This window comes from Notothenia rossii (assembly GCF_949606895.1).
Source record: "Notothenia rossii genome assembly, chromosome: 10".
NCBI classification, from domain to species: domain Eukaryota; kingdom Metazoa; phylum Chordata; class Actinopteri; order Perciformes; family Nototheniidae; genus Notothenia; species Notothenia rossii.
The window spans coordinates 23,224,146-23,251,645 of record NC_136908.1 but is presented as its reverse complement, the minus strand read 5'-3'; the positions used below and the strand labels follow the sequence as shown (position 1 = coordinate 23,251,645).

The following is a 27,500-nucleotide window of genomic DNA, read 5'->3' as shown; positions in this document are numbered from 1 at the left end:
AATTATAATGTAAATGTTTGATCGAGGTAGCATGAACCTATATACAAATGTTATGAACAAATAGCAGGTGTATCAATAGGCGTTTTTCCCTCATTCCTCAAAGTTCTGTCAGCCATGGCACAGAAAGCACAACAAAATATTTAAAAGCTTAAACAATATACATTGGATTTCATTCTGATTAGGCAAAAGTTTGATTGACGAAAGCATAAACAAATACATAATATGCAAATGGTGTCTCACAGCGCAGCTGGTCTACATCGCCCGATGGACAGATTCAGTGCAGCATGCTCTGAATTTGCACTGATCATCAACATCAAAAAGACAGTTGTTATGCACCAAGCAGGAAGCGCAGCGTCGCCGGTAATGGTGAACGAGCATGTGCTGGAGACTGTTGACCAGTTCACGTATCTTGGCTCAACAATCAGCACTGACCTGTCATTAGTTAAGGAGATCCAGACTCGTATCGGCAAAGCCGCAACGTCTTTCAGCCGTTTGCGCTCAAGAGCCTGGACCAACAAATACCTCACCGAGCGCACTAAGACACGCATCGACCAATGTTGCCTGGTCAGCGTCCTGCTGTATGGTTCCGAGGCGTGGTCAACTTACGCGCGGCACGAAAGAGAGCTAAATGCTTTTCACATGCGGTGCCTGCGCAACATCCTCGGGATCACATGGCGGGACAAGGTCACAAACGAGGCGGTGCTGGCACGTACGGGCAGCAAGTCAATGTTCCAAACATTGAAGGTCAGGAGGCTGCGGTGGCTCGGTCACCTTCGCAGAATGCCAGATGGCCGCCTGCCAAAGGACATCTTATACAGCGAGCTGAGCGCTGGTTCCAGAGGCAGAGGACGACCACTGCTGCGCTTCAAGGATGTCGTAAAACGTGACATGAAGGCCCTGGACATTGCGACGGACAACTGGGAGAGGCTGGCGGAGGACCAGACGAAGTGGCGCCAGCAGCTGCGCGAAGGTGGTGACAGACTTGACAAAGACTGGATTCGTGGACTTGCTCAAAAACGTGGACATACTGTATCTCTCTGATTGCACTGTACAATCCCTTGTAGATTTTCTTGCCAATAAAATGTAAGAAAATCTGTTTTCTTTCATCTTTATCTGTGTCACTGTGCCAATTCAAAACTGTTTCTGTGAACTATGACACAGAGGGCAACATCACAGGCCTTGCACTTCCACAGTGTGAGGTTCCTTCTCCTGATAACTTCATGGCAGTGTTGGCAGGTCCTGCGTCCTTGTGTGGCCTTTTCACTGGCATCTGTTGCCCCGGTGATGGCAACAGGAACATGATGAGCGCTCCTCTTGATAGACAGTCCTGTCCTGTCTACTCCACACAGCTGGGACACCAGTTCAGCCATGATGTCTTTGTGTGTTGCTGACGTCACAGTGCAGGATGTAATAATTGGTTGTGGCAATGTCTACAAAGTGCATGAAGAGGGTTCGATACCAGCGGGCTGTTTGGAGTGGGTGGAGTTGTACTGAATCAGTTGGTCAGGCAGGTCAACTCCACCGATGTTTTTGTTGTAGGTAATGCTGGGGGTGGGGCAAGGAATGTCCTTCACTGCCCAGTGTCCATCTTCACCCTTCACTCTCCTCTGGAGTGCTTCACCTGAAAAAGCCAGATGGATTGTGGAGCACACAAACACTTCCCGTGTGTCCATCCACTTCACAAACACCAGGGGGCCCTCTCTGATCCATCGCAACGCACCTCTTTCTGACTTTTTCACGAGCGCATTTTCTTGCCCACTGGGACACTCTTTACTGGGGTCCCTGTACGTTCCACAAGCTCCAAACATCATGCTGGCCAAGTCATGGAACAATTTTGGACTAGACATTTTTTTTCCATGTAAATGTTGTGTCCTGTGCCGAGATATTATGGCTGAATAAGCTCTATAACAGCATCATAAGAGAGTCCATGTGCAGTGTGTGTGTGCTTTCCCAATATAAATATTAAAATTAATTGTGTAGCCATTCCTTGACTCAGCCAGCACGAAGAGCTTGTTCCCCCATTTTGTGGGCTTGTCCTCATGTATTGAGTCATGCCAGTTTTGGCCTTAGCTGCTACCATCCTTTCATCAACAGCCAAATCCTTCCTTGGGTGATTCTGAGCCTGGCAAGTACTTCTGATGTCATCAATGAGAGGCTTGACCCTGAACAATCGATCATAAAGTGCTGTTCCTTTTTTGCGGTCATTTTCATAAAAAAAGAAAATAAAGATAAAGAAATATGTTTACCTCTGGTTGTCACAAACGAAGGGTCCTCTACTTCATCATCCAAGTAGTCACTCTATGACTCCAAGGATGAACTGTCTTCCTCCTCCTCCATGTCAAAAACCAAGTTTATAGCTTGACTAAGTTCAGCGCTCTCTTCAAGAAAGAATGGCCAGTTAGCCGAATCGTTTGATGTTGACCTCAAGTGTTCAACACATTTCTTTCAGACAGACCTGAATAGCTCAGTAATTAGAGCCCAGACAAAACACTGAGAGGGTCAGAGTTCAGTTTCCTGTGAGATCACCCGCACAAAATGCATTCAAACATGTATCAGACATGCGCCTAACATAACACTGTAGTATATGCTGCACTGTCATAGCAATTTGAAAAAAATATATTGAAAAATTGGTTTATCTTTATTAGTGATCTTAGAGTAATGGTTTGAAGTATTTTTTTTTGTAACGCATTTTCAGATTAAATACATCTCTAGTTGCTGTTTCAGTTGATTTTAGAAAGTCATTTGAGATGAAAAAAAACAATCAATAATTCCCTGCATTTTAAACCCTTGTATTTTCAAGTTTTACATTTCAAGCTGGAAAACATTTAATCACAAAATGTGGCCAAGTACATGTTGCAAGTGTTTGTGTCTGTTAAGTGTGAAGGATGCCTCAGCTGGGAATTCACGGTATCTGAGTGCTGCACATTCACATTTCTGAGTTGTCCTTTAATGAGCTGTAATGAGCTGCCCCATGTCTGGATGTGCGGTGACACCAAAGCCAAGCCTGGACCCAAGTGTGGCAGCTGTGGTGGAAACATCGACGTACCACCAGACAAAACAAAGATCAGTGTGTCTGTGTGTGACAGGATTTCATGAGGCTATTAACGGACATGTTAATACCCGTAGCTCATCTCGGGTTACGTGTTACATTCCAAAGAGCTGCAAGGTACTCCACTCTGAAAACAAGCATTTCATGTTGTGGTTATTCAGGTTAAATGTAGACTTCTGGTCTAACATGATTCATGCACTTGTGAAATTCCGAAAGCCTTTAAAGACGATTGTCAAAGGCCTATTGTCACTGAGGGATTTTGATGTCATACCAGAAAATCAAACAAATTATTTTCTGCTTATCAATTTGTTTTCCAGGAAAACAACTTCGTATGGTCTAGGTTTAGGAAAAGAAGAGTTTGGGTTAAAATTAGTACCTTTTATTTTGAAGTTTTTTGCCACATCCACCCATCGCAACCTCATCCCTATGTGGTCATTGTTGTACTACGTGACTTGACTTCCTATTTTACTTACCTTTAGAATCCCAGTAGCATCTGAGGTTGATAGCCTCTGCAGGCCACTGCCACATTTTTAAGGGGTGTAGCCAGAATATATTCTGGCAAAAACTTCCTTTTCTATGAGCCGGTCAATTTTTGAGACTGGGAGCATCTTGGAGACTTAGCTTTAGATGGGAGGTGAGCATTATTCAGTCATTTAGCTTGTTAATGTCAGTCAAAAGTCTCTACAACCGGAATAATGTTGTGATTAGTAGCTACACCTCATCTGATCAGATGTCAACATATTAGAATGTCTTCCAGACCTTTCGGGTTTGATAGTCTTTCAACTAACCCTAACGCTAACCCTGAGCCCAACTCTGCTGCAAACAAAAATATTGATGGTTGTCTTTTGCTCTGTGTGTATCCAGGCTGCCACAAAGCTTCTGGATGAGATGTGTCATCTGTCTGTTCAGTCTTTGAGACCAATGAACACATCGGAGCACTTTAAGGTCCTAAAGCTCCTGGGTGAAGGCTCGTATGGCAAAGTCATGCTAGCTGTACACAAGCAGAACGGTAATGGGGAATCCAATGTTCATTTTGTGCCATGAAACAACAAAAAACCTGATTTATTTACTAACTATTTACTTTCCTGTGTGTCCTCCAGGTACACCGATGGCTCTGAAGTTCTTCCCTCGAGAGTCCACATCTCTTTTCTCTTTCCTGAAGGAGTACAACCTCTCTCTGTCGTTCTGCACCCACCCGTCCCTGACCAGAGCGCTGGGAATTGCCTACTCCACACCATCACACTACGTCTTCGCTCAGCAAGCAAGCCTCTTTGGTGATCTGTACAATGTCATCTTGCCTGAGGTATATGCTGATTTCAATCGAGCTCTCATGTGTTGTATGAATACCGCAAAACATATTATATGAATTAGGTTGTTCCTGTTCAGTATTCTACGATTTGTTGAAATGCTGAATTACATATCCATCTGCTTCCAATATCCCCAACCCGTTTTCCTCACCAGGTTGGTATGGAGGAGGACTGTTGTCAGCGGGTGGTGTCCCAGCTGTGTGGGGCTCTATCCCACCTGCACTCTCTTGGCTTTGTACACCGGGATGTCAAACCAGAGAACGTCTTTCTGTGCGACTCCGCCTGCCGCTGGGTCAAGCTTGGAGACTTTGGCATGGTTGGTATAGAAATTATACATTACTTTTACTGCATTAGGAAACTTCAACGTTCCATCATTGACAGGGATGGTGTTGCCTGAAAAGCTCAGTGTCTAATACAGATGCTAAATGGTGCCTTGTGTGTTGATATTAAGAAGCCGACGCCCACTAACCAAGCTTAGGTAAAAGAACGCCATGACTCAGTGGCAGGGCATTCTGAAAGGGGTCTTTCTGAAAGTCATAGACAAACCATCTTATAGGTTTAAAGGCCCCCAATTATAATGTTTTTCATCAATATATTATAGGTCTTATATATATACAAAACATGTCTCTGAAGTGTTTGGGTCGAAATACCAGACAGATCATGCATTGTAGCATCCCATAAACCCCTCTGTTTCAGCCCTGTTTCAAAAGTGCTGATTCTGTCTTTCACTTTCGATGAAAGAAGGAGATTCAGGTGATAAGGTGGCGGGTGTTACCTTGGTTGGTGATTGGCTAATGGTTACCCAAGCCAAAAAATCGTTATGACATCATAAAGTGGCCAAAATCTGATCAGCTCATTTTCAGACAGGTTTTTATATAAATGGATCAGGACAAACAGAATATGTTTTCCTGAAACTTTCAGAATCTCTTTACACAGAGGGGGACATGTTTATGTATAAAAGACATGGAAAAGCCAGTTGAGTAGCACTTAAAAATGTTTTGGCTCTATGAAACCTAATGTACTTATATGATTCTGTTTTCTTCAAGTTTGTATTTTCTTGGTCGAATGCACTTATTGTAAGTCGCTTTGGATAAAAGTGTCAGCTAAATGCAATGTAATGTAATGGAAAAAAAAGTGGATTTTGCACAATAGGTGACCTTTAAAGGATTTTAATCAATTTAAGGTAGCTTTTAACCTATTCTTGATTACATTATATTACTGTATTTTGACATATCTCTCTGTGGTAACCAATTTATTATAGAAAAGTGTCAAATGAATGAATGTTCTCCACCAGGTGAAGGCCATAGGCACCAGAGTCCCGGAGGTCTGGTACAGCTCCCCTTACTGCACCCCTGAGGCGGAAATCGCCCGTGGAAATGAGGATAGTTGGGGGAGCATTAGTGACGGGCGTGATGCCGTTAAAAAAGATGAAGAGAAGAAAAATAATGAAAGGGTCTGGGTTTCTGTTGAGCCCAGCACGGACAGCTGGGCCCTGGGTATCTTGACCTACGCCATGCTCACCGGCAGTCATCCCTGGGCTGAAACAGCCAGCAATTGCGGCTCATACCTGAAGTTTAGGGAATGGTTTGACAGATCAGAGGGACCCAATAATTTACTGAACGTGTGGGCAGAGCCACAAAGGGAGAGTGCAAAGGAGGTCATTGATTTATACGAGACAGAACTAGAAAAGGAAGATCGACCTCCAGTTGCGGCCCAGTTTGCATGTTTCACCCCGCTGGCCTGCTCCTTCTTCCAGTCGCTTCTAGACCCCAGGCCAGGGTTTCGCGGTCAACCTGAGATTGCGCTGAATTATCTTGGAGGGGACTGGGTGATGGAGAAGGAAAGGGTGAGGCTGGAGGAGGAGAGGAAGAAGAGCAGAGGGAAAGGACCAATCAGGAACATGAAAGAAATGGTGGGGAAAGAAGAGAGATAAGGAGTCATAATAATGAGAACGCTGGTAAATGATGAAGCAAACGTAGCATAGCAAACATATTTTATATTTTGTCATAGGCTATTGTGCAATAAGTTTAAAACACTGTTTCTCAAGTAACAGATCTTTGCTGCTTTCCATTGTTTTTGTGACTGTAAATTAATTTAATTTCTACTTTTTATAACACAAGAAAACAATAATCATTCTCAACTCTCTGAAGGTTTAACGGACCGTCTACACAGCAGCGTTAAAAAACTCTTCCAACGCTTCTGCCCATTCACTTTGAATGGGGTGACGTCACTTTGCCTCGCTTTTCGCCAAACTGCATTGTGGGGAAGCAAAGCGAAGATTTCCAGGATTTCCAGGATTTTCAAGTTTCAAAAGTTGAGCAATGTTCAACTTTTGAAGCTGAGGTGGAAGCGTCAGCCAATCAAATACTGTTTATGCAAATCTGACAGTACAAGCGCTAGCCAATCAAACCACGTGTAAGCTGGGAGAGACATACCGCAGTTCATTTCCTTATATTCCAAACGAGAAATTACGGTGGCAAATCACCCGGTTCTTTACGACCAATAACTATTTACCGGGATACAAACCGGAGGAACCAGGCATGGAGGGAGGTGGCAGAGACAGTGGTTGAAACTGGTAGGTTTTCGCCTGTTTGGGGAGTTTATATATATATGAATGCTGTCAAAATTATCGCGTTAACGGCGGTAATACATTTTTTAAATTAATTGCGTTAAAATATTTAACGCATGTGCAGAATGGCCCGCCCCATACATCCCACCAGTGGCAGCGCCAGGGTATTGCTGGGGTAGGCTACACCCATACCAAGAAATGGCTTAGCCCCAACATGAAAAAATGTTAAAGTAAGCAAAATAAAGTCTGCCAACTCGCGCCGAGAATTTTACAGACAGCAGTAGTAAGATTGATTTCAGTAGCCACTTGTCTGGAAATACCGAAGACCAGAAACGGTTTTGAAAACTTTTGTCACGTAGTGATCGTCATCTCATCTTCATAGGCTACCGTTGATAATGTCTTCTGGCCAATCAGAATCAAGATAAAGGCGTGGTGTTGTTGCAGGAAGTCCCGACGGAGAATACGTTTGCTGTAGTACAGGGGTGCACATCATAAATATATATATATCTATAGTGCACATAACTGGTAAGCAGGTACGCATGCACATTTGCGTACCGACGTACTTGTGAAGCTTTCCCAGAAGGCAGTTAGATCACCGGACGAGTCGGTCTCCGTGTGCACAGACAGGCAGGGCCGGCCCTTGGCACAGGCAGTATAGGCAAATGCTAAGGGCGCATCAATCTATGGGGGGTGAAGAAAATTAGTTAGTAAAAATTAGTAAAAATGTGTTTTTTTTCAAATAATGGTTTTAGTGTGTGTGCAATAATAGGTTTTAATTTTGTATTTGTGTTAATTTAAAATAAATCAAACTCCCAAAAAACGTTTGCAGCTTCTGTGTGCTTTTATTAACATTGGAATTTACTGTGTAAGCGGCCGCTGGGGGGAGAGCTTTAGAGAGCTCTCTCCTGAAAGACTGAGAGGCTCTGATAACCTCAGCTCAGGCACACCTTTATATGATCATTATAGAGTTATAAAAACATAAGAGAATAGATGAAAAACAGGTATAAAATACTATATGACAGTAAAAAAAAGGTTGTGATTAATAAACAAGAATACAGTTTAAAAGGGGAGTGATTTGTAAAATATCCATAAATAAAAACAAAATATGCTTAAGTTACAGTTCAGTTTCATATGGATGTTGAGAGATATAGATCTCTTCATGTTGCTCTCAAAGTGCACCATATTGATGCTTTTAACTTCAATATTAAAAAATGCCCCCGGACCCCCCTAGAGGAGGTTAGGTCCACCCCCCACTTAAATCATGTTCAAATGGATAGGATACTAAATACATTTTGCACACATCTTGTGTCCATATCTTTCTGTTTTGGTGGTCATGCCACAACCGTGCATGCATGCGCGAGTCATAGTAAGTGTCTGCATTTTTTTTGGGGGGGGGGGGGCGCCAGGTAAAATCTTGCCTAGGGCAGCAAATTGGTCAGGGCCGGCCCTGCAGACAGGGCTGCTGTTAACGTCGGTCTGTACAACCGAATTGTGCCAAAACTACGCCAACCGGCTGCGGAGGGAGACTCCCTTCCTTCACTGGAGAACTGCGCTAAAACAGCTGATCACAACGTTCACCCCCCACCACATACGTATACTGTATGTTAAATGGATATATCCGCCTTCTTTCATTTATCTTTCAATTCCCAAAACAATATACATAAAGAAATGGCATATTTTGGACATAGTTCGACTGGTGATTAATCTTTTTAAAATCACAATTTTTAAGCTGTGATTAATCTGATTAAAAATGTTAATCGTTTGACAGCCCTAATATATATATATATATATTGCTTGCATAAAATCCCCGGGGTTTTTTGCTTTGTATGTCGGGGGCGGGAGATTCATGGGATTGGTTGTTGGTTGCGCCCGTCTACACTACAGGCATGAAAAAATCTTGAAGCTGGGCGTGTCTGAAGCTTGGCGATTTTTTGCGAGCAACCAATCACATGAATCTCCCGCCCCCGACATACAAAGCAATAGCAATGTTAAAACGAAGTAAACTGGATATAAACTCTCCAAACAGGCGAAAAAACTATCAGTTTCACCCACTGTCTCTGCCACCTCCCTCCATGCCTGGTTCCTCCGGTTTGTATCCCGGTAAATAGTTCCGGTCGTAAAGAACCGGGTGATTTGCTACCGTAATATCTCGTTTGGAATATGAGGAAATGAACTGCGGTCTGGCTCTCCCAGCTTGCACGCGGTTTGATTGGCTGAGCTTGCACTGGCGGGATTTGCATAAACGGAATTTGATTGGCTGATGCCAAGCATCGAGCCTCAAAAGTTGAACATTGTTCAACTTTTGATGCCGATAGATGCTCATGATGCTTGCAAAGCCATGCCATGCTCCCCACAATGCAGTTCGGCGAAGATTAAAAATCTTCTACGTCACCCCATTCAAGTGAATGGGCGAAGCGTTGAAAGCATTTTTTGATGCCTGTAGTGTAGACGTACCGTTACTCGCAAAAAATCCCCAAGCTTTCAGACACGCCCACCTCCAAGATTTTCAAGATTTTTTTAACGCTTCTGTGTGGACGGGCCATAAAAGCTACTGATGATGGCAGGTTTTTTTGGCAGTTAATATTTAATATATACATGAATTAGAATTGTTTCTTTAGCCTTAATACCTTTATCATAAATTTCAGAATAAAAGGACTTAAAAAAAGTGTAACAGCTGCATACATGGGAATTATTACTATTGACTTGTTCTGTTATGCTGCAATGACATTATGTCCTTGTGAAAGATAACATCTTAAGCGCACAACATCTATATATACATTTTGAGTTTTTTGTGTGTTCATCATAGTCGGCTATGAAATGTATATAGACTTCACTAGTGCCAAGTTTTTAGAGCCGTAAACACGTCAGCAGCAGGCTGAGAGGTGCCACAAACACTTTGATCCGGCTCCAAAGCTTTAAAAACTGTTTTAAAGAGCACAAATATTAGTAAGTATTAACTTATATAAAGGCACTTTATGAAAGTAGATATGTTTGCGCTGCACACATATATTTAAGTAGCCCGTGTACTGTTCAGACGAACTGTAAACGTGGTGGGCGCTTAGCAGCTTTTAGCTGACTTAAGTTTTGTAGCTTGTTAGCACTTTACATGTTTGCTGTAGCACTTTGTACATAACTAAAAATCATGTAATCTTGTACTTTGTATGGTACAATTACTAACAATTAAATGACTGTGTGATTCATTCAATGTTTAAATATGTATGTGCACTATTTAAAATACATTTTGCAGTCTATAAAATAAAATATTAAGGCAATAAAACGTTTTTATTGTCAAAGTATTATGAACAGTTTGATGACACAATAAATCAATATTATTCATATTCAAGACCCTGCATCTGTTATGAAACCAAATTGTTTTTTAAATATGTATATTGTTGACCTAATAAACCTTGACGGCAATGTGGTATGGTCGTATCTCAATATTATACTTGTAAGATTATACACCAATGCAAATAGATCACATGCGCACACGAACAAGCGTCCACACACAGTGAAGACCATCTGGAGAGCTTCCCCAGATGTTTTCAAAAATAGATCTGCTGTCGTAAATTTGACACTACAACCTCTCAACACTCAGCTCACGGCTCTAACCCCTTATCCTCGCAGAGCAGCCAAGTCACACACTGGACACACTGTTTCACATGCAAATACAATCAGCCGAATACCTACTGCAGAGATTTCAGCACACAGTGGACCACATTGACTTCTGGCACAGATCTGGAAACAGTACTTTAGAAAGAAAAATAAATAGACAGTGCTAGTGGATTCAAATGCAATTTGGGAAGTACTCCACACACAATACAGGAGATACATTCTGAACAACAGGTCATCAGATCCACACATATGAAATAATGCCCCGTTATATTTGCCAAATGTTCACATGATTCTATTTATTTGGGCTAAAAGGTAAACATGATCAGCTTTTTTGAGGAACAACATTATATTGTGTGTTGTTCCTACAGTATATAAGATCATTTTACATGGATTAAGTATGCAAATTTTCAAAATGGGCCATAATAAAGACCTGCATATCTAGTCATTCTAATTTTGTAATCAATAAACAATCCTTAAGGTATTTAATTGTTTAAAAGGTTCTGTTAAGCCCGAGAGGCCCCGGTACCGGGGCCCTCCTGCAACATCTTGCAGGAAACAGTGTCTGAGGGCATGTTCATTTAATAAACTATGAATGTTTTATATCCATGTAACGGGAAGAAACTCATCTAACTGATCTTTTTTATTTTTTTATTTTTTTTTAAAACCACAATGCTAACGCTGAGCCTCTGAACTAGCAACGAGCAAAAAATGCTAACAGATGACCGCACCGAAATTCACTCACAAAACCTTATTATTTATCTTTGCTGCACATCAGGCGCGCCGGATTCATTTTAGAAGTGGGGGGGCCAAAAAAAGTACGTGTGTGTATGGCCCAATCCCAAACCACGCCTTACACCCTACCCCTACACACTCCCCCTCCGTGACGGAGTGAACTCCGTGGAGCGACACATGAGGCTCCCTCCTGTCAGATGGAGGGAGTAAATACCCCTTAGCAAAAAAATCTATAAAATCCTATAGAATCTTGTAGAAATCTATAGAATCTTGTAGAAATCTATAGCATGTTATAGAATATAGTCGCCATGCTAAAGAATTATATAGAATACTATAGAAATCTCTAGATCATTCTGTAGAATACTATAAATTTGTACTTTTCTATAAACTTCTATAATTAAAACTATAACAATCTAAAGAATTCTATAGGACAGAACCGACTCATGACATATCTATAGAAATCTATAGAAATCTGTAGAAATCTGTAGAAATCTATAGCATTCAAAGAAAACATGCATGACATTTTCTCTCTGGTGCAACCTACTACTTCTACTTTATAGAATGATATAAAACTCGTCTGTATACTGGATTATGTGCCCAATTAAATTATGTAAATCTAAACAAGTTTCTATGATACAGTATTCTATAGAATTCTATTGAGAAAAACAGTGATCCACAACATTTTATGAAACACATTTAATAATCTGTAGATGTTTTATATCATTCTACAGAACCAGAATTATACCAAATAAATACTATTCTATACAGCAGATATACCGGTAGTTGGCTATTATACCAAATGCTGGATATCCATATATTTGCACAATTTTGAACGGACTTAATTGTTGCTTATATGGGGATATACAAACAAACAAAACAGTAGTCACTATTAATGCATTTATAACAATGAAAGGTTCACCCTGTACAATATCTGTACACTGTTGACAGTTGGCAGTTGGCCACCGCGCTGCACTGTGGGATATGCTACATCTGAATTTTGAAATTAAGCGCGAACGGACCGGTACCAGAGAGGGAGCTGACGTTAACTGCATTAGTCTGCAATGACCGGAATAAGGAGCACATCTCAGGTATGTGGCATATTTTATGAATGTATGGATATAGAGTATCATAATAACTCTCAGCTAGCTCAAATACAATATATGTGTTGAACAAAAAGCAACAGCACAAGATAGGTGGCGTTATTGATTAGCGTAGCTAGCTCAAATACAATATATGTGTTGAACAAAAAGCAACAGCACAAGATAGGTGGCGTTATTGATTAGCGTGTTACAGGGCAAGGCACTTCTGCTTTGTAAGTTGCAGTAAATGTGACCTCAGTAAGATTGATCAATAATGTCGCTATATCGCTAATTATTTGAACCATTATGTTTTAATTATATTAGATTACTCGCTAGCTATAGCGCTTGTTCTGGCCCACAACGTTACGTTAGTATAGCTATATATATATTGAGATTGAGTAACATTAGCAATTAGCCAGCAAGCTAAATAAGGTAGCCCAGTGATATCAGTGTGGTTGGTGTGAGAGCGGGAGAGAGAGAACGTGTGTGTTTTGTTTTAATAATACTACACACGTTATATATATATATATATATATATATATATATATACATATATATATATAGCCTATAGCTAGCTGGCTAGTCTTTTACTGCCTAGTTGCAAACGTTAGCAATGTGAAATGCAGTAACGTTAATGTTTTCACAGGTAACGTTATGTAGAAACAGTGAAGTCCATGCAGAAGTGACCACACCTAGGCCTTAGAAAGCTTAGTGCAAAACTTAAAGCCCTTTGATGTTGATTAAACCTGTGGGCTATCTTCAATGTTTTCACGTCCGCTACAACATGATTTCAAATATTCATGTAAATTCGTCGTGTAGGATGTGGCGTCGTGTAGGATGTGGCGTTCCAGTGGCTCCTGACTGACAGCATTTAACTGAACTACATAGATGCAGAGGACCCTAATGAGAGTTGGCATATACTGTACTCTGAGCTGCTGTTTCACTTTTTAACTATCAATTACACTGACTCTTAAGTGCTCTGTCTCGATCACAGATTCGACCATTCTACCAGACAAAGGCTGCCTGTCCGAACGGCTCTGGGCTTGCAAGAGGGAGTTGAAAACCAGAGAGTCTTCACCTCACTTTTCGATGTCACCGCTCAAGTTATCCACACATTGCCTCTAGTTATTGGGTGAGAGCTTTTTATTGTTATTCAACAGGATATTTAATGGTTTATTGCATGGTTGAATGGTTGTGGACTTCAGGAAGAAATCACCCGAACCCATCCGCCCCCCTGTGGCGAAGCCCTTCACCGTTGAGACACTTGCACATGATGACCACCGAATGTACTGTACATAGGACATACTACTCACATATCATGCCGCACACACCAGTACACATACACATACACACTACACTATACACACTTACTGTATATACACTACACTACACTTTGTATATCGTTTTTTTTATCTTATCTTATTTTGCACTAGTATTTTGTACTTGTACTTTTTACTGTCCTGCTTGTTTAGTTCTGTCTCGTCCCTGCACCCTGTCCAATGTTTTCTCCATGTTATACACCATGCCCGAAAGCAAATTCCTAGTACGTTGAAAAATGGCAATAAAACAAATTCAGATTAAATATATTGTTCCTCTTATCCAGGTGTGAAAAGGCAATGTAACATACCGGTAATATGTTAATGTCTAAAACATGGAACCGGTTTTGACATGTACTGTTTCCTTTCTGGTCCATATCAGGTCCATTCAGTCTCCAAACTCAATAGCCACTGAGGCTGGTCCCTGGGAGCTGCTCTGCTCCTCCTGTGCTTCCTGGCTTTCATCATCATAGCACACAAGAAAAGAGCTAGTAATTTAACCTTAATTTATGTCCAATAAATGAGCAGTATGTTTATTTTTCTCCTTTTTGGTCAGGTATTGATGGATGTTTGTTGAATTGTCTTTCAGAGAACAAAATCCTAAAATAAGATAAGATGGTACTTTATTGATGCCAATTTGGGATTTGTTTGTGTTACAGCAGCATAAGAAGACAAAGTAATTTACAATGCAAATTAAAAGATTAGAAATAATCAAGAGAGTAGAACATATACATGTTGAATTTAACAAGGCATTATATATACAAATATATATATATATATATATATATATATATATACATAAATATATCACAGAGAAGGAATATTAATATTAAATATTGAATATATATAATAATATATTATATATAATATATATAAAAATAACTAGAGATAATATTCAACGTAAGTGTGTGTAGGATCAGACCACACACTGTAAGAAAAGATTGTAATTTTACAGGAAATAACTGTACATTTTTATAGTAATTATGTTTTTTTTAAATAACATGCAAAATCCTGCAAAATGACAGATATTAACTATAAATTAACAACTCAAAACATTATTTTAAGTATTTTGACAATAACAACAAATAACGTTTATTTCCTTTTTTTTTTTACAGGAAATGTACTATATAATATTTATGGTATTTTAGCACTTTCAGAAAATACATGCAGATGTACGTAAAATAAAAAGTATTATCCGTAATTAAATATGTAACTCGTAATATAAAAGTGTATTATTATTATAAGACTTTAAGATATTTCTTTGTAATTTTAAGGTAATCATAAAACTGTAAAAAAAAAAAGCCTCAAATAAAAAAAACGTAAAATGTAAGTAAAACATTTTTACATAAATCATTTTCTCAATATTCGATTGAATCCACCACAAACACAAAATATCCAATGTTGAAACAAAAGTAAATAAATATGTTTTCATTAAATTCCTAACTTACTATATTGTAAATATCTACAGTTGACAATATCATTAGACAAAATAAAAAGCATAGAAAGTGGACAAATCTCTAAAGGGAGGACCAATGTTTAAAACAAACAGTTATTTACTCAACAATAAGTCACAGTTATCCTTGTTTTATTTGTGTTCTGTTGCTGTGTTTTTTTTTCCATTGGTCAATATACAGTAATAAACCTTAGTTTTGTTTTTCGTTATGCTGCTTGTACTAATTAGACTTATCATATAAGCCACACAGGTTTTAATAGGATGTATTCATTATCTTTACTTATGTTGCGGTCTTTTCAGCAGCGCCATCTCTAAAACGGCGATACAGTCACTACCCATAATTTACATTTCACCGTGACATGGACAAAAATGTAATGTCAACTTACCTCATGCTACGAATCCAGACTCTCCTTTGGAAAACATTGGCCGGGAAACGATAGAACAAGCACGTTTCATGCGAAGACCTGTAGCTGCAACCCGGAGCAAAGCAACAAACCATTGCGTAGCTAACTAGTAGCGCTAGGTTTAGCTAACGTTAGCTAACGAAACGAACTGCCGAGTAAAATTGGAAAACACTGGTAATTAATTATTCTATAATTTGTAAAACTACGGTGTTAAAAACGACAATTTCAAAAATACAGATTCTAATGGTCAGATATAGATATACAGATACTAAAGATAGGCAGGTACTTGCTTTCAAGCAAAACACAGGGGAAAACAAACTTAGCGGGAGTGTTTACGTGTTCGGCGTAATGACGTACAACGGCATCGACAATTTCTGTAGTCCTATTCAGCCACTCGGTAACAACCATCGTTTTTCAGACACGTAAACTCTTCAAAAATCCCCAGTGGGGTCACTGCTGATGTATTTAATGTTGTAGAACAAAACGTGATTTATCTCTTAAATTTGTGTCAACCACAGACCTTATTTCGAGCTATTTTCCAAAACTCCTATGGAAAAAATGCATTGCTTTTTGAGGAAGGAACCGGAAGTGCTAAAAATGCTAACTTACTTTCGGGTTTTACGACGCGTCACTGCGGTTCTCTATGTTCAGTAGCCAACAGCTAGCATAAAAAGCTCACCGCTAACGTTCGGCTAACTTGCTAGTTATCTCTGCTCTATATATTACAAGCTAAACTGACTAGCTACAGTAATGTCACACTGTGTGAACTAACATAGTTTTTGTATTACTACATCATACATGCTTGGTCCAAATCACTGCTAAAATTAATTATTTTTCAGAATGTATAGTAAAGAAACACTCAGCCATGCATGAAATAACATAGCAAAATAATACGTGTAATGTTTGACCCATGTTGTGCCTTACAAGTGTAGTGATAAAAACATGATTTTTATTCAAAAAGTAAGAAAGGGAAAAATTAGAATGGGTGTTGATCCAAAACAGGTTAATTGAGGAATACCTGGAATCCTGAATGGTTAAAGTAATTTATTGCAAAGATATTTACAATTAAATCTAATTCGGGTCACTTTTGAAACATGTTGGTTGTATGTTGTGTAACAAAGGGTTAACATAACAGCTGTGATGTTCACTCTTTTGATCAGTGGACATTGAGGACTATGGAAGAGAAGATGTGATGGTTTTGTGTGGAAAGCTGCTGAAGCCAGCCTGTGTCCCTCATCAGTCTCTCCAGGCAGCACCCAGCTATTCTTCCATCTTGCAGATGAAAATACTTTGATATGCGAGCAGTAACTGACTGGTGTCTAACATAATATTGCATGAGGTTTAGTAAAGTGTGTGTGTGCGTGTGCGTGTGTGTGTGCGTGTGCGTGTGCGTGTGCGTGTGCGTGTGCGTGTGCGTGTGCGTGTGTGTGTGTGTGTGTGTGTGTGTGTGTGTGTGTGTGTGTGATTTAGGGGATCTATTGGCAGCTGCTGATAATAACATCCATCATTATGGTGTACTAATAGTTATCACTTCACTTCCTCCTCCAGCACCTGGCCACAGCAGGAACCTACCACAGCGAGGCTGTGCTCAGGACCAAAACCTCTCTCCATCAGGACAAAAACCTCTCGCCACCTCAACAAGGCCCGCCCCCCCACTGACACTTTACCTCAGCCACAACGCAGACTCTATGCATTACATAATGGAGATCACAGGATGGTAAATAATGCAATGTTTAAATATAGCTTACTGCACATATGTTATATTCTATAATTTATTGCATTCTATTTCGATGTAAATTACTGCTTTATTTTATTTCTATCTTACTATATTTGTATTACAGTGTTCTTAATATAGTTCGCTATCTGTGTACTTTTATTTTATTTTTATTTGTATGTATGCACCACGACACCTAGTCAAATTTCTCGTACGTGTGAACCTACCTGGAAATAAACCCGTTTCTGATTCTGATCTTTTTGTCCTCTAGGTTGCACTGCCACGTCTACAGTAGCGCAGAATGGACAGAGGAAACATGATTGGGCCTCAAGTTTTTTGCAGCCAATATACATTCTCCTACAAACTTGGGATAGGAGGGTGAGTGAACAAGTTATCCATTGGTTGGAACCTACATCCCCAATGTTAGACGTACTAAATCCTGCACACTGCTCCTTCAAATTGACAATGTGAACATATGTCGCCATTTTGCAATTTCTGTTATTTTCAGTTGAGAATGTTTCTAAGTAATATTAAAAAATTCAACTTACTTTTTGTTTCTACTGTTTATAAGTATGATGTTTAAATATGAAATGTTGTATTCATTAGTTGTACTATAATTCTACGGATATTTTTATATTTTAAGTTTTCAGAGTAATTGTTTCCTACAGAACATTTTGTGATGTCATTTTATTGAACCTGTTTGATTGGAAAATGTTAGAAAAAAGCTGTAAAATAACAGTATTCTAGCTGTAGAACTTTAGGTTCTGTATTTATTTTAGTGTTTGATAAATCTAATTTTTTTTTAAATGTAAAAAACTGTTTTTCTCATCAGAACTTTATTTAAGGTATTTTAATGTAACATTTTAAGACAATGGATTTTGAAAAGAGAGGAAAGTTTCCTCTCAAATCTGTAAGGACCTTTTCTGTATACTAATTGCTTTTGCACTTTATTTCAGTTAAAGTATTTTTACTTGAATTTTATGGTTTTTGTTTGGCAGCCGCTGCTTCCACTCATTTGACCGTTTTTTTACGGGTTTTTTGCCCGTAGAAGTTTTAATGCTGTACTTTTATTAAAGGTTATTGACTGTAAAAAGAGCAGATAAATCTGTAAAATTACGGTGTTTTCCTGTAAAATCTTTAAGGACAATTCCCGTAAATTAATGGCTTATTCACTTTATTTCAGTTAAAGTATTTTACTTTAATTTAAGGGTTTTTGTTTGGCAGCCGCTGCTGCTAGTACTTTGACCGTTTCTTTACGAGTTTTTTTTTCACAGTGCAGGCAATGTTACCAACACCACAGGAAACCAGCCCAACCCACCAACCAGCACAGACAAGCTTAGAGAAAAGTACCAGTCATATCAGTCACATAATATCAGTCATTTCATATTAGTAACTCCAGTTGAACATGAAATATTCCTCAATGAGTATGGGAGAGCAAGTAAATAAATGTCAAGTTTCAACTGATTAGAGTAACGTTACAGATGATCTGTTTTTAACGTTTCTATAATCCTACCTTCCACACCTGCAGGATGAACCTGATGACATCATCACCTATGCCTCCATCAACCACTCAGTCAACATGAGACTGCTCCAAAAGCTGATATAAGGGAAGCTTTTGCAATATGAGTATACATCACAACTATGTCATCCCCATGCTATCCACTGTCTAAAGCTTTATTATGTTCTCAGACGGATGATACTGTGGTGATCTATGCCTCGGTTAACACCTCTGCCAGTGGGCAGCAGACAGGGGGCAGCAGCCAGAGGGGGACCCTGCTGACTACAAGGCCATCCGCATTATCTATGCCGAATTGCCCACTTCAAGGAGGATGGCATCTCCCTTAAAGCTGATGTGAATATAAATCGCATGTACACACTAGTGCTATCAAATAAATACTCAAACTTCGACTAGCCGTTAACTTTGGGGGGAAAAAGCTGGGATACGCAGAAAATAGCACAGATAATCTAATATATATATATACAAGGTGGCGTTGGTGGGTGGGCATGATGGGACAATGTCTGGCCATAAATAGCAAATGGAAGTTAAAAACTGGTATTATTCACAATAATTTGAGTTGATAAAACACTGAAACACAACATTAGGTGATAATATATGTATTATGGATTTACAATCAGTTATAAGGGAACGCTCAATGTTGACCGGGAAGGCACAGGTAGTTAACAGGAAACGAATACACAAGGGGGGGTACACTTCAGGTGCTTGTTAGTATGTTGTTATAAATTATAAACTGAGGATTTGACCGCGTCGCTATGGTTGATACTTTTAGAAACAGGCTTTTATATAAAATCTTGAAGTATTATACAAGTAAAACTACATTTAGCTTTAATCCCATGTAATTGTAGAATAAACACAGTCTTCCTTTGAAGATGTATAAGTCAGGTGTCTTGAGTAGTCAACATTAACTACAAATCATTGTACATATTTGTAAATATTATTTTCCACTTGTTACCATTGTGAGTCTATTTCTATGCAGCTCTGCGTGATTTTGCAGCTACAATTCAGGCTAATACGCTACCAGAGGTGGAATAAGTACTCAGATATTGTAGTTGAGTAAAAGTATAAGTACTCAGATCTTGTAGTGAAAGTAGAAGTACTCAGATGTTGTGCTTGAGTAAAAGTAGAAGTACCAGAGTGTAGGAATACTCTGTTACAGTAAAAGTTCTGCATTCAAAATGTTCCTCAAGTAAAAGTATAAAAGTATTATCATCTAAATATAGTTAAAGTAGCGACAGTAAAAGTAGTGATTGTGCAGATTGGTCCATTTCAGAATAATAGATATGATGTGTTTTATTATAATTGACCATGAAAGTGTTCTCAAAGCTGGTAAAGGTGCAGCTAGTTTGAATGACTTTGTATACTGCAGGGTAGCTTGTGGATTTACTCCAGGTGGAACTAAAGTCTGATTTAACAGTCGATTATATTTCACATTATTCACATCTGTAAAGTAACTAAAGGTGTTAAATACATGTAGTGGAGGAAAAGTACAACATTTACCTCTGACTTATGTTTACTGCCAACCTAAAAGTACCTCAACAATAGTAATCAATAATGTACTGAAAAGTTATTTGGCTGATTGTTTTATATTGGCTCAGCCAGGTTATATGGGATGCCCAGTCCACTTACAGATGATTCAGGTCACTCATTTTGAAATATTAAACTTAGTTTTCTTTTCTTTAATTTTTCATCCTCGTGTAGAATGCTATTTTGAAATTGGTTGTTTATAGTTAATAGCATAAAGAACATCTGATTTAATGTGAGGTAGGGAAATAATTATTTGAGTATGAGTATGTGTATATAAATATGTAATTTACAACAGCTGTAAGATGCTTGAAAATGCACCTTGAAAATGCACCTTGAAAAGCGCTTGAATTTGACTTTGGAAAAGGTGTAAGAACCCTGAATATGTGTGTCATTTCGAAGCCAGCCAAAGTCCTGGGGGCTTGGTGTCCAGAGTTGTGAATCCTTCCTTCTGTCAGTGATTCAAATTTTTCTGACGGGGCATTTTATAGCTAAACATTTAACAACTAGCACTCTCAAAGCTGACAGTACTCTGTGTTCACATTTCCCAAATGTGTAATAGTGGCAAATATCGATACAGACTATTTCAATTAAGGTTGTTTCAAGAAATGGTCATCCTGCTTTTAAGGACTTTCCAGTGAATCATAGTGTCCTTTTTCCCTGTTTTTTTTTCCACCCCAGATGCACCAAAGATCGAGCTGATTACTGCCAATTTGGAGGAGGATTGTTGTCCGGTGATTGCCTATCATTCATTGAACTTTACTGGTGTGGTATGTTTTGATTTGACTTAGTAATACACTGTATATATATATATAATCTGAATCACACACACACACACACACACACACACACACACACACACACACACACACACACACACACACACACACACACACACACACACACACACACACACACACACACACACACACACACACACACACACACACACACACACACACACACACACACACACACACACACAAACACACACACACACAAACACACACACACACACACAAACACACACACACACACACACACACACACACACACACACACACAAATGCACACACACACACACACACACACACACACACACACACACACACAAATACACACACACACACACACACACACAGTAGTTTACATATTAAAATGTGTGTTTCATTTAAGGTCTGTACTGTAATTCTACAAAAAATGAATCATTAAATGTTGTGTTTAGATTGTACTTCTATCGGTTTAACATTACATACTGTCTTTAAACATTAAATCGAAACACTGCAAGCTAAAGTTTGAAATTATTTAAACTGTTTGAGCTCTTTATAGCACTTGCTTCCAAAATAAAATGGTTATTTTACAAACTTGAGCAAGTGTTAGCACTTTACTTTTTCTTTTTCATTATTTTGCAGAATCTATAGTAAAATCCATAGGTACATTCTATAGAATATCTGCAAACATTCTATAGTATTCTTCAAAGAAGTTCTATAGAAATATCCACAGATTCTATAGAATATAGGGCACAAATTCTATAGTATTCTACAGAATGGTATTCTACAGAAAAGTTCTATTGAAAGCAACCATGGGGTTTTCTATAGGATTCTATAGATTATTTTCTACAAAAAAACCATCTACACAGTATATATTTTCTATAGTAATATATAATTCTATAGATTATTTCCCAGAATCTATAGTACATTTTCTATAGTATATCCGCAAAAATCCTGTAGTATTCTACAGACAATTTCTATAGAATTCGTCCATAGATTATTCTATAGTATTCTATAGATTATTTCCCAGAATCTATAGTAACATTTCTATAGTATATCCGCAAAAATCCTGTAGTATTCTACAGACAATTTCTATAGAATTCGTCCATAGATTTTTCTATAGTATTCTATAGATTTTTTTGCTGAGGGACAGCACAAGCTTTGGGACAAACTCCCCTCTTTCCGGCAGAAACAGGAAATACCGTAATATGTAGGCCTAACAACGGTTTCAAATCAGCATCTCTTTGACAAAAAATGTAAATGAATAACTCAAATAAAACTCCAAACATCTTTCATTGTGTTCTTGTGCTCTTTTAGTTTTAGGTGGGGGCGGCGGCGGTTTTTACAGTTTCTGCGGCCGCAGAGCTGCTGCTGGGTTCATCTGGCTTCGCTGTTTGAAGAAGGTCCAGGCTCCGGAGATGTGGATGTCAGGGATGTGACCTTCCAGTTGTTACATTTAAGTTTAGATTGACTCTATTTAGTTTTCTTCTGCGTTGATTCTTCTGACATGTTTGCAAGTGTAGGCTATTCTTTCTATCTAGGTTAACGGCTGACACTGACTAACAACGTAACAAATAAAGTAAACAACGTAACAAATAAACAAATCTAAGCTGTTTATTTGGTTGTAATTTACATGGATAGGCTACATTTGAATGGTATGACAATTTCCTATTGATTGGGTTAAAATGTACATATTCTTCCTGTTATGTCTGCATGCTTTATTTTACCTAATGCAAAGTGACCTGCTCCATCGAAATCAGTCGCATTGACCCGAAGACACATTTTGATTCCTAGCTTTCAAATGATATCAGGATTGTTTTTGTAGGCTACTCCAAATATTAAGCAAAATATGTCACATTATATACGTAATGACTATTACAGAGTCATCATTTTGAGAAAAGGCCTTTAAAATGTTCTCTTCTCTGGAATCCATCGATCCAATTGATTATTAGCGAGCAAATGATCAAAATACTACGGAGGGAAGATATTTTTGTTTGGATTACTGCACTCACGGGAAACAACTGCTGTTGTTCCTGTTGTGACCAGGGCCGTGGGAAGTAGGGGTGCTGAGGGTGCTGCAGCACCCCCACGTGGAGGACAGGGGATCTGCACTTCCACAAGATTAAATACAAATATAATACAAAAAAAACAGAATGTTCAGCCTTGATGTAACAACATTCATAATTAAGTAAAGATAACACCCTTTTCACCCCGGTTACATTTTCCATTTGCCCTGTACGATGGGCGCTGTAAGTGATGGAAGTGGGGGATGTTGGCTTACCAGGCGCCCACAGCTCGGAGCCAAAGTGAGAGAAATAGATAGATAGAGAGAGAGAGAGAGAGAGAGAAAGAGAGAGAGAGAGAGAGAGAGAGAGAGAGAGAGAGAGAGAGAGAGAGAGAGAGAGAGAGGGGGTGCACCGGTACCGGCGGGGATTGTTGTTAGCTTCTGCCGTGCTAACGGATATAAGAAGCTGTTTTTAAAATAATGTGGAGGGAGATTTCTGTCCTGTCAGACTGAGAGGCTCAGTGAGGTAAAGGACTCTGAGGGTTTAGATAGTTCACTTTAGTCTAAGTTGTCTCAGTGGGTCTCAAACGTTTTGATCACAATTGATGTAAACAAATATTTCCAAGGCACACCATTATAATTATTAGGATACATAAAAACAGTATTGCGTGTTGTATACTATATATACAGTAACCAAACATATTGTTTAAAACTGGAGAGATTTAAAAATATGCATAAATAAATATTAAATGGTCAAATAAGATATAAATGAACCACAAAAATAAAATAAGTTAGCCTACATTTATTTGTTATTGGCTGTGGTAGGTTATTGGTTATGTTCACATACTTATTTGATTAATAAAATGCAAACCGATCTTTTTCACATGGGTGTTTAGAGTTGTACCCCCTAGAATCAGTCTCTAGTAATTGGGCGCTCAAAGTGCACCAGATTGAAGCATATTACTTTAAAATGTTAAAAAATATTCGCGGGGGGCTCCCCCGGACCAAGTCCACCCCCCAATTAAAACATGTTTATGCAATACTAAATACATTTGAAGCCTTTTTATATAATCTGTCCACCATGAAAATACGTTTCTCTTTTTGTAGTGTATTGGTCATAGAGGTTTTTCATTGCTAGCTAAAATCTTGCCTAGGCAGCAAATTGGTCAGAACCGGCCCTGGTGTCATCCCCACAGCACCCCACATTTGAAACATGTTCCCACGGCTATGGTTGTGACGTTAAGTTACTCCGTTCTCCGCTTGTTATGCCGTTACAAGCTTCAAACTTGTATTTATCATCTGAATTTGCCGAAACAAGTTTCATATTCTGAAAGCCAAGACTTTGTGTATTTGAAATCAGATGAAAACAAACTGTAACGGACCCTGCCGTGATATCTATGATTACTATATGCCTTACATTCATAATTTCAGCGAGAGGGAGGGGGAGCGGCGCTGTGGAAGATCAGAGTGGCCAGTGAGAGGCGAGCTGTGGTCTTCCCTTTACAAGCTTAAAAAATGTGTGTAGCTACTGAGATTGAATTATATTACAATAAAAAATAACAAAATATACACAGCTAGATCAGATCGCGTTTTAGATGCGACTTTAGAGTAGAGGGAAATTATTGAAATGGGATTTGTACAGTGTTCCGCGCCGCGTGTATATATGTGTGTGTTTGTGTATTTTTGTGTTTGTGTGTATTGTGTTTGTTTCCGGGGAAAACACTCACGAGAAACACCGGCTGTTATGCCTGCAAGTGACGTTAAATTACTCCGTTCTCCGCTTGTAATTATGCCGTTACAATCTTCAAAGTTGTAGGCCTATTTATCATCTGAATTTGCCGAAAAAAAGCCAAGAATTTGCTCATTTGAAATCAGATAAAAACAAACTTTAACAGACCCTGCCGTGTTATCTATGATTACTATACACCTTATATTCATAATTTCAGCGGGAGGGAGGGGGAGCGGCATTGAGGAACAGCAGAGTGGCGAGTGAGAGCTGTCATCTTCCCTTTACAAGCTTCAAACATGCCTGTAGCTAGTGAGATTGAATATAACAATCAAAAATAACAAAATATACACAGCTAGATCAGATCGCGTTTTAGATGCGACTTTAGGGGAATTATTGAAAAGGGATTTGTACAGTTTTCCGCGGCATCTGCTGCTGCGAAAATGTGGGGCAGGGCTGAAAAGTGGGGGGGCCAAGGGCCCCCTGGCCCCCCCGCTTCCGGCGCCCTTGCTACACATCCAACCCATCGTTTCACATCGTGAAGTGACACAGAATTGAGGAGTACCCTTCATTATCACTCAATTATACGAACTCTCGGAGATAATAACAAGAACAGACATCAAAACATATGGCGCTAGGTAGCTAAAAACGCTAACAAACATGGCTCACCTGTGTGGTAGTCTGGTAAAAGTGGTCTTCAATGGTATTAAAAACGATAAATACGCTAGTTAATCCATGAAATTATTTCTGATAATCTATGACCAATAAACTTGCTTTTCGGTTTTCAGATGCCAGACCTACTGTAGAGACAGCTTCACTCTGGTGAAAAACTGCGTGTGCGAAGCCCACACCTTTTTGTTTTGCCATGTGTGTGAGTGGGGAGATTCCCCTTCGATTCTATTGGCTCTAACAGTCAGAAAGAGATGTCAATCACCAAAATCGATCAATGGGTTCCAGAGAAACGGTAAAACCCCCATTTCCACCCAAATCAACTCAGAGGTGGAGTGTTTTTTGCTAAACCTCTCTAAAAAGGTCAAATGTCACTTGTTTTGCATAAATCTTGATACAGGGTACTTATTAGATGTTGTACTTTGGATTCCTAAAGCTTTTAGTCTACCTTACCATCATCCAAGGGTAGTTTCACTATAATTAAAGAAATAATCTTTGGGCGAACACTATAATTTACAGTTTTTTACTCTGTTCAATCTGATTTTCTTTAAAATAAAAAACATCTATATTGATTCTGACTTTTCTACATCCAACTCACAGGTTTATCATTACTTTGAGAAAAAAGATTATTAATTTAACCCTTTTAGAAGGGAATATATGGTCATTTGCACTGGTTAAAGGTCCCTTATTATGCAAAATGCACTTTTTGGTGTCCTTTATACATAAATATGTGTCCCCGGTGTGTCAGGGAACTCACAAAGTGTCAGAAAATACAACCCTCTCTCTTTTCCTCTGTACCCAAATCTCTAAAAACGGGGCTGCAACGGAGCTGATCCAGATTTGCTGCCGATATGACGTAATATCGGAAATGTGAGCTGGCTTTACACCCACGGCCTTTTCAGAAACATCGCTGTATCAGAAAGAATGCACAAGATGTTTTGAAGTAATATGGTCTTTGTTTACATTAGCAAGCATTGCTAACACTCAGAGCTAACATATACTGGAGAGTAAAAATCCCAGATATAAAAAGGAACTCACCTTGTGGTAAAACTGAGAGAGAAAAAAGCATTTGAGCTCCATACTGTTCAGAAATAATCCTTGATGTGGTTTGGAACATAATAAGGCGTTTGATCACGGCATCGTTTAGCTAATAACCTCTTCACAGAGCTCTCAGCTTGCCTGCGTGCTGCAAAGGGGCGTGGCCAGCAGCAGCTTGGGTTACATTTGAGGCTACAGACGCAGAATCAGCATTTTAGTAACAGGGCTGAAATAAAGGGGTATGAGGAATGGCTACAATGGGTGATCTGTTTGGTATTCTGAGCAAAACACTTCAGACACATTTTTTGTAAAGATATGGCCCTATAATAGCCTATATGGTTCAAATATAGCATAATAGGTGAGCTTTAAATGTCTGCAGCCTTTAAGCCAATGTAACATGGCTCTTCGTGTATGCATATGTTTATGTTTATTAAGGGTCCCCATTAGCTTTTGCCCTTGACAAAAGCTACTTTTCCTAGGGTCCGACACTTAAACAATACAACAATAATACAACAACATTCAAGATATAATTCCTGACATCATTAAATGCATGATATGTTTAACTGCTTGCTAGCTAGTGTATGCAGCTTTGTTTATTCACAGTATTACTCGGCGCTCTGTTTCCCGGGCTGCGACGGATGCAGGGGTGGCTACTGTGCAATTTGTTTGCCAGAAAACATTTGATCCTTGACTTCTCTGGGGAAAAGGGAGAGTCAGCAGCGTTCACAGAATGAGAGGACGGCGAGGTCAGGAGAGCAGGAGCAGCGACAGACCGCAGAATGTGAACCGCTGCCCAGTCTAATACAAATATAAACCGGAGAACTCATAAATAACAAGCCGATGTAAAAAAAACTAAAAACGTACACATGATAAATCTATTTGGCCTGTATAAGGAAGTGAATACTGCCCTAACGTTGTGATCACTTTAATAAAGCCCTTCATTTTCACTGAATAAGGAGGATCTACAGGGGACATGAGGCCTCATGTATCTGATCTCTTTGGCTGCACTGACTACTC

At 39.1% G+C, this 27,500-nt stretch overlaps 1 protein-coding gene and 1 long non-coding RNA gene across 2 annotated transcripts in view; both read left to right on the top strand.

Moving 5' to 3' along the window:
• LOC307022219 (serine/threonine-protein kinase SBK1) overlaps positions 1–10,347 on the top strand; it is a 12,009-nt gene extending 1,662 nt beyond the window's left edge. Inside the window, exons 2-5 of the mRNA XM_079654903.1 lie at positions 3,914–4,058; positions 4,150–4,352; positions 4,511–4,672; positions 5,651–10,347. Of these exons, the coding sequence (XP_079511029.1) occupies positions 3,914–4,058; positions 4,150–4,352; positions 4,511–4,672; positions 5,651–6,289 (1,149 nt within the window). The 3' untranslated portion in view covers positions 6,290–10,347. The remainder of the gene's footprint in view (positions 1–3,913; positions 4,059–4,149; positions 4,353–4,510; positions 4,673–5,650) is intronic.
• A 10,057-nt stretch (positions 10,348–20,404) lies between these two features.
• On the top strand, positions 20,405–22,660 carry LOC307022221. The gene is made up of 2 exons (XR_013803327.1): positions 20,405–21,045; positions 22,363–22,660. It is a non-coding gene; the product is annotated as an uncharacterized lncRNA (long non-coding RNA).
• The last annotated feature ends 4,840 nt before the right edge of the window (positions 22,661–27,500 follow it).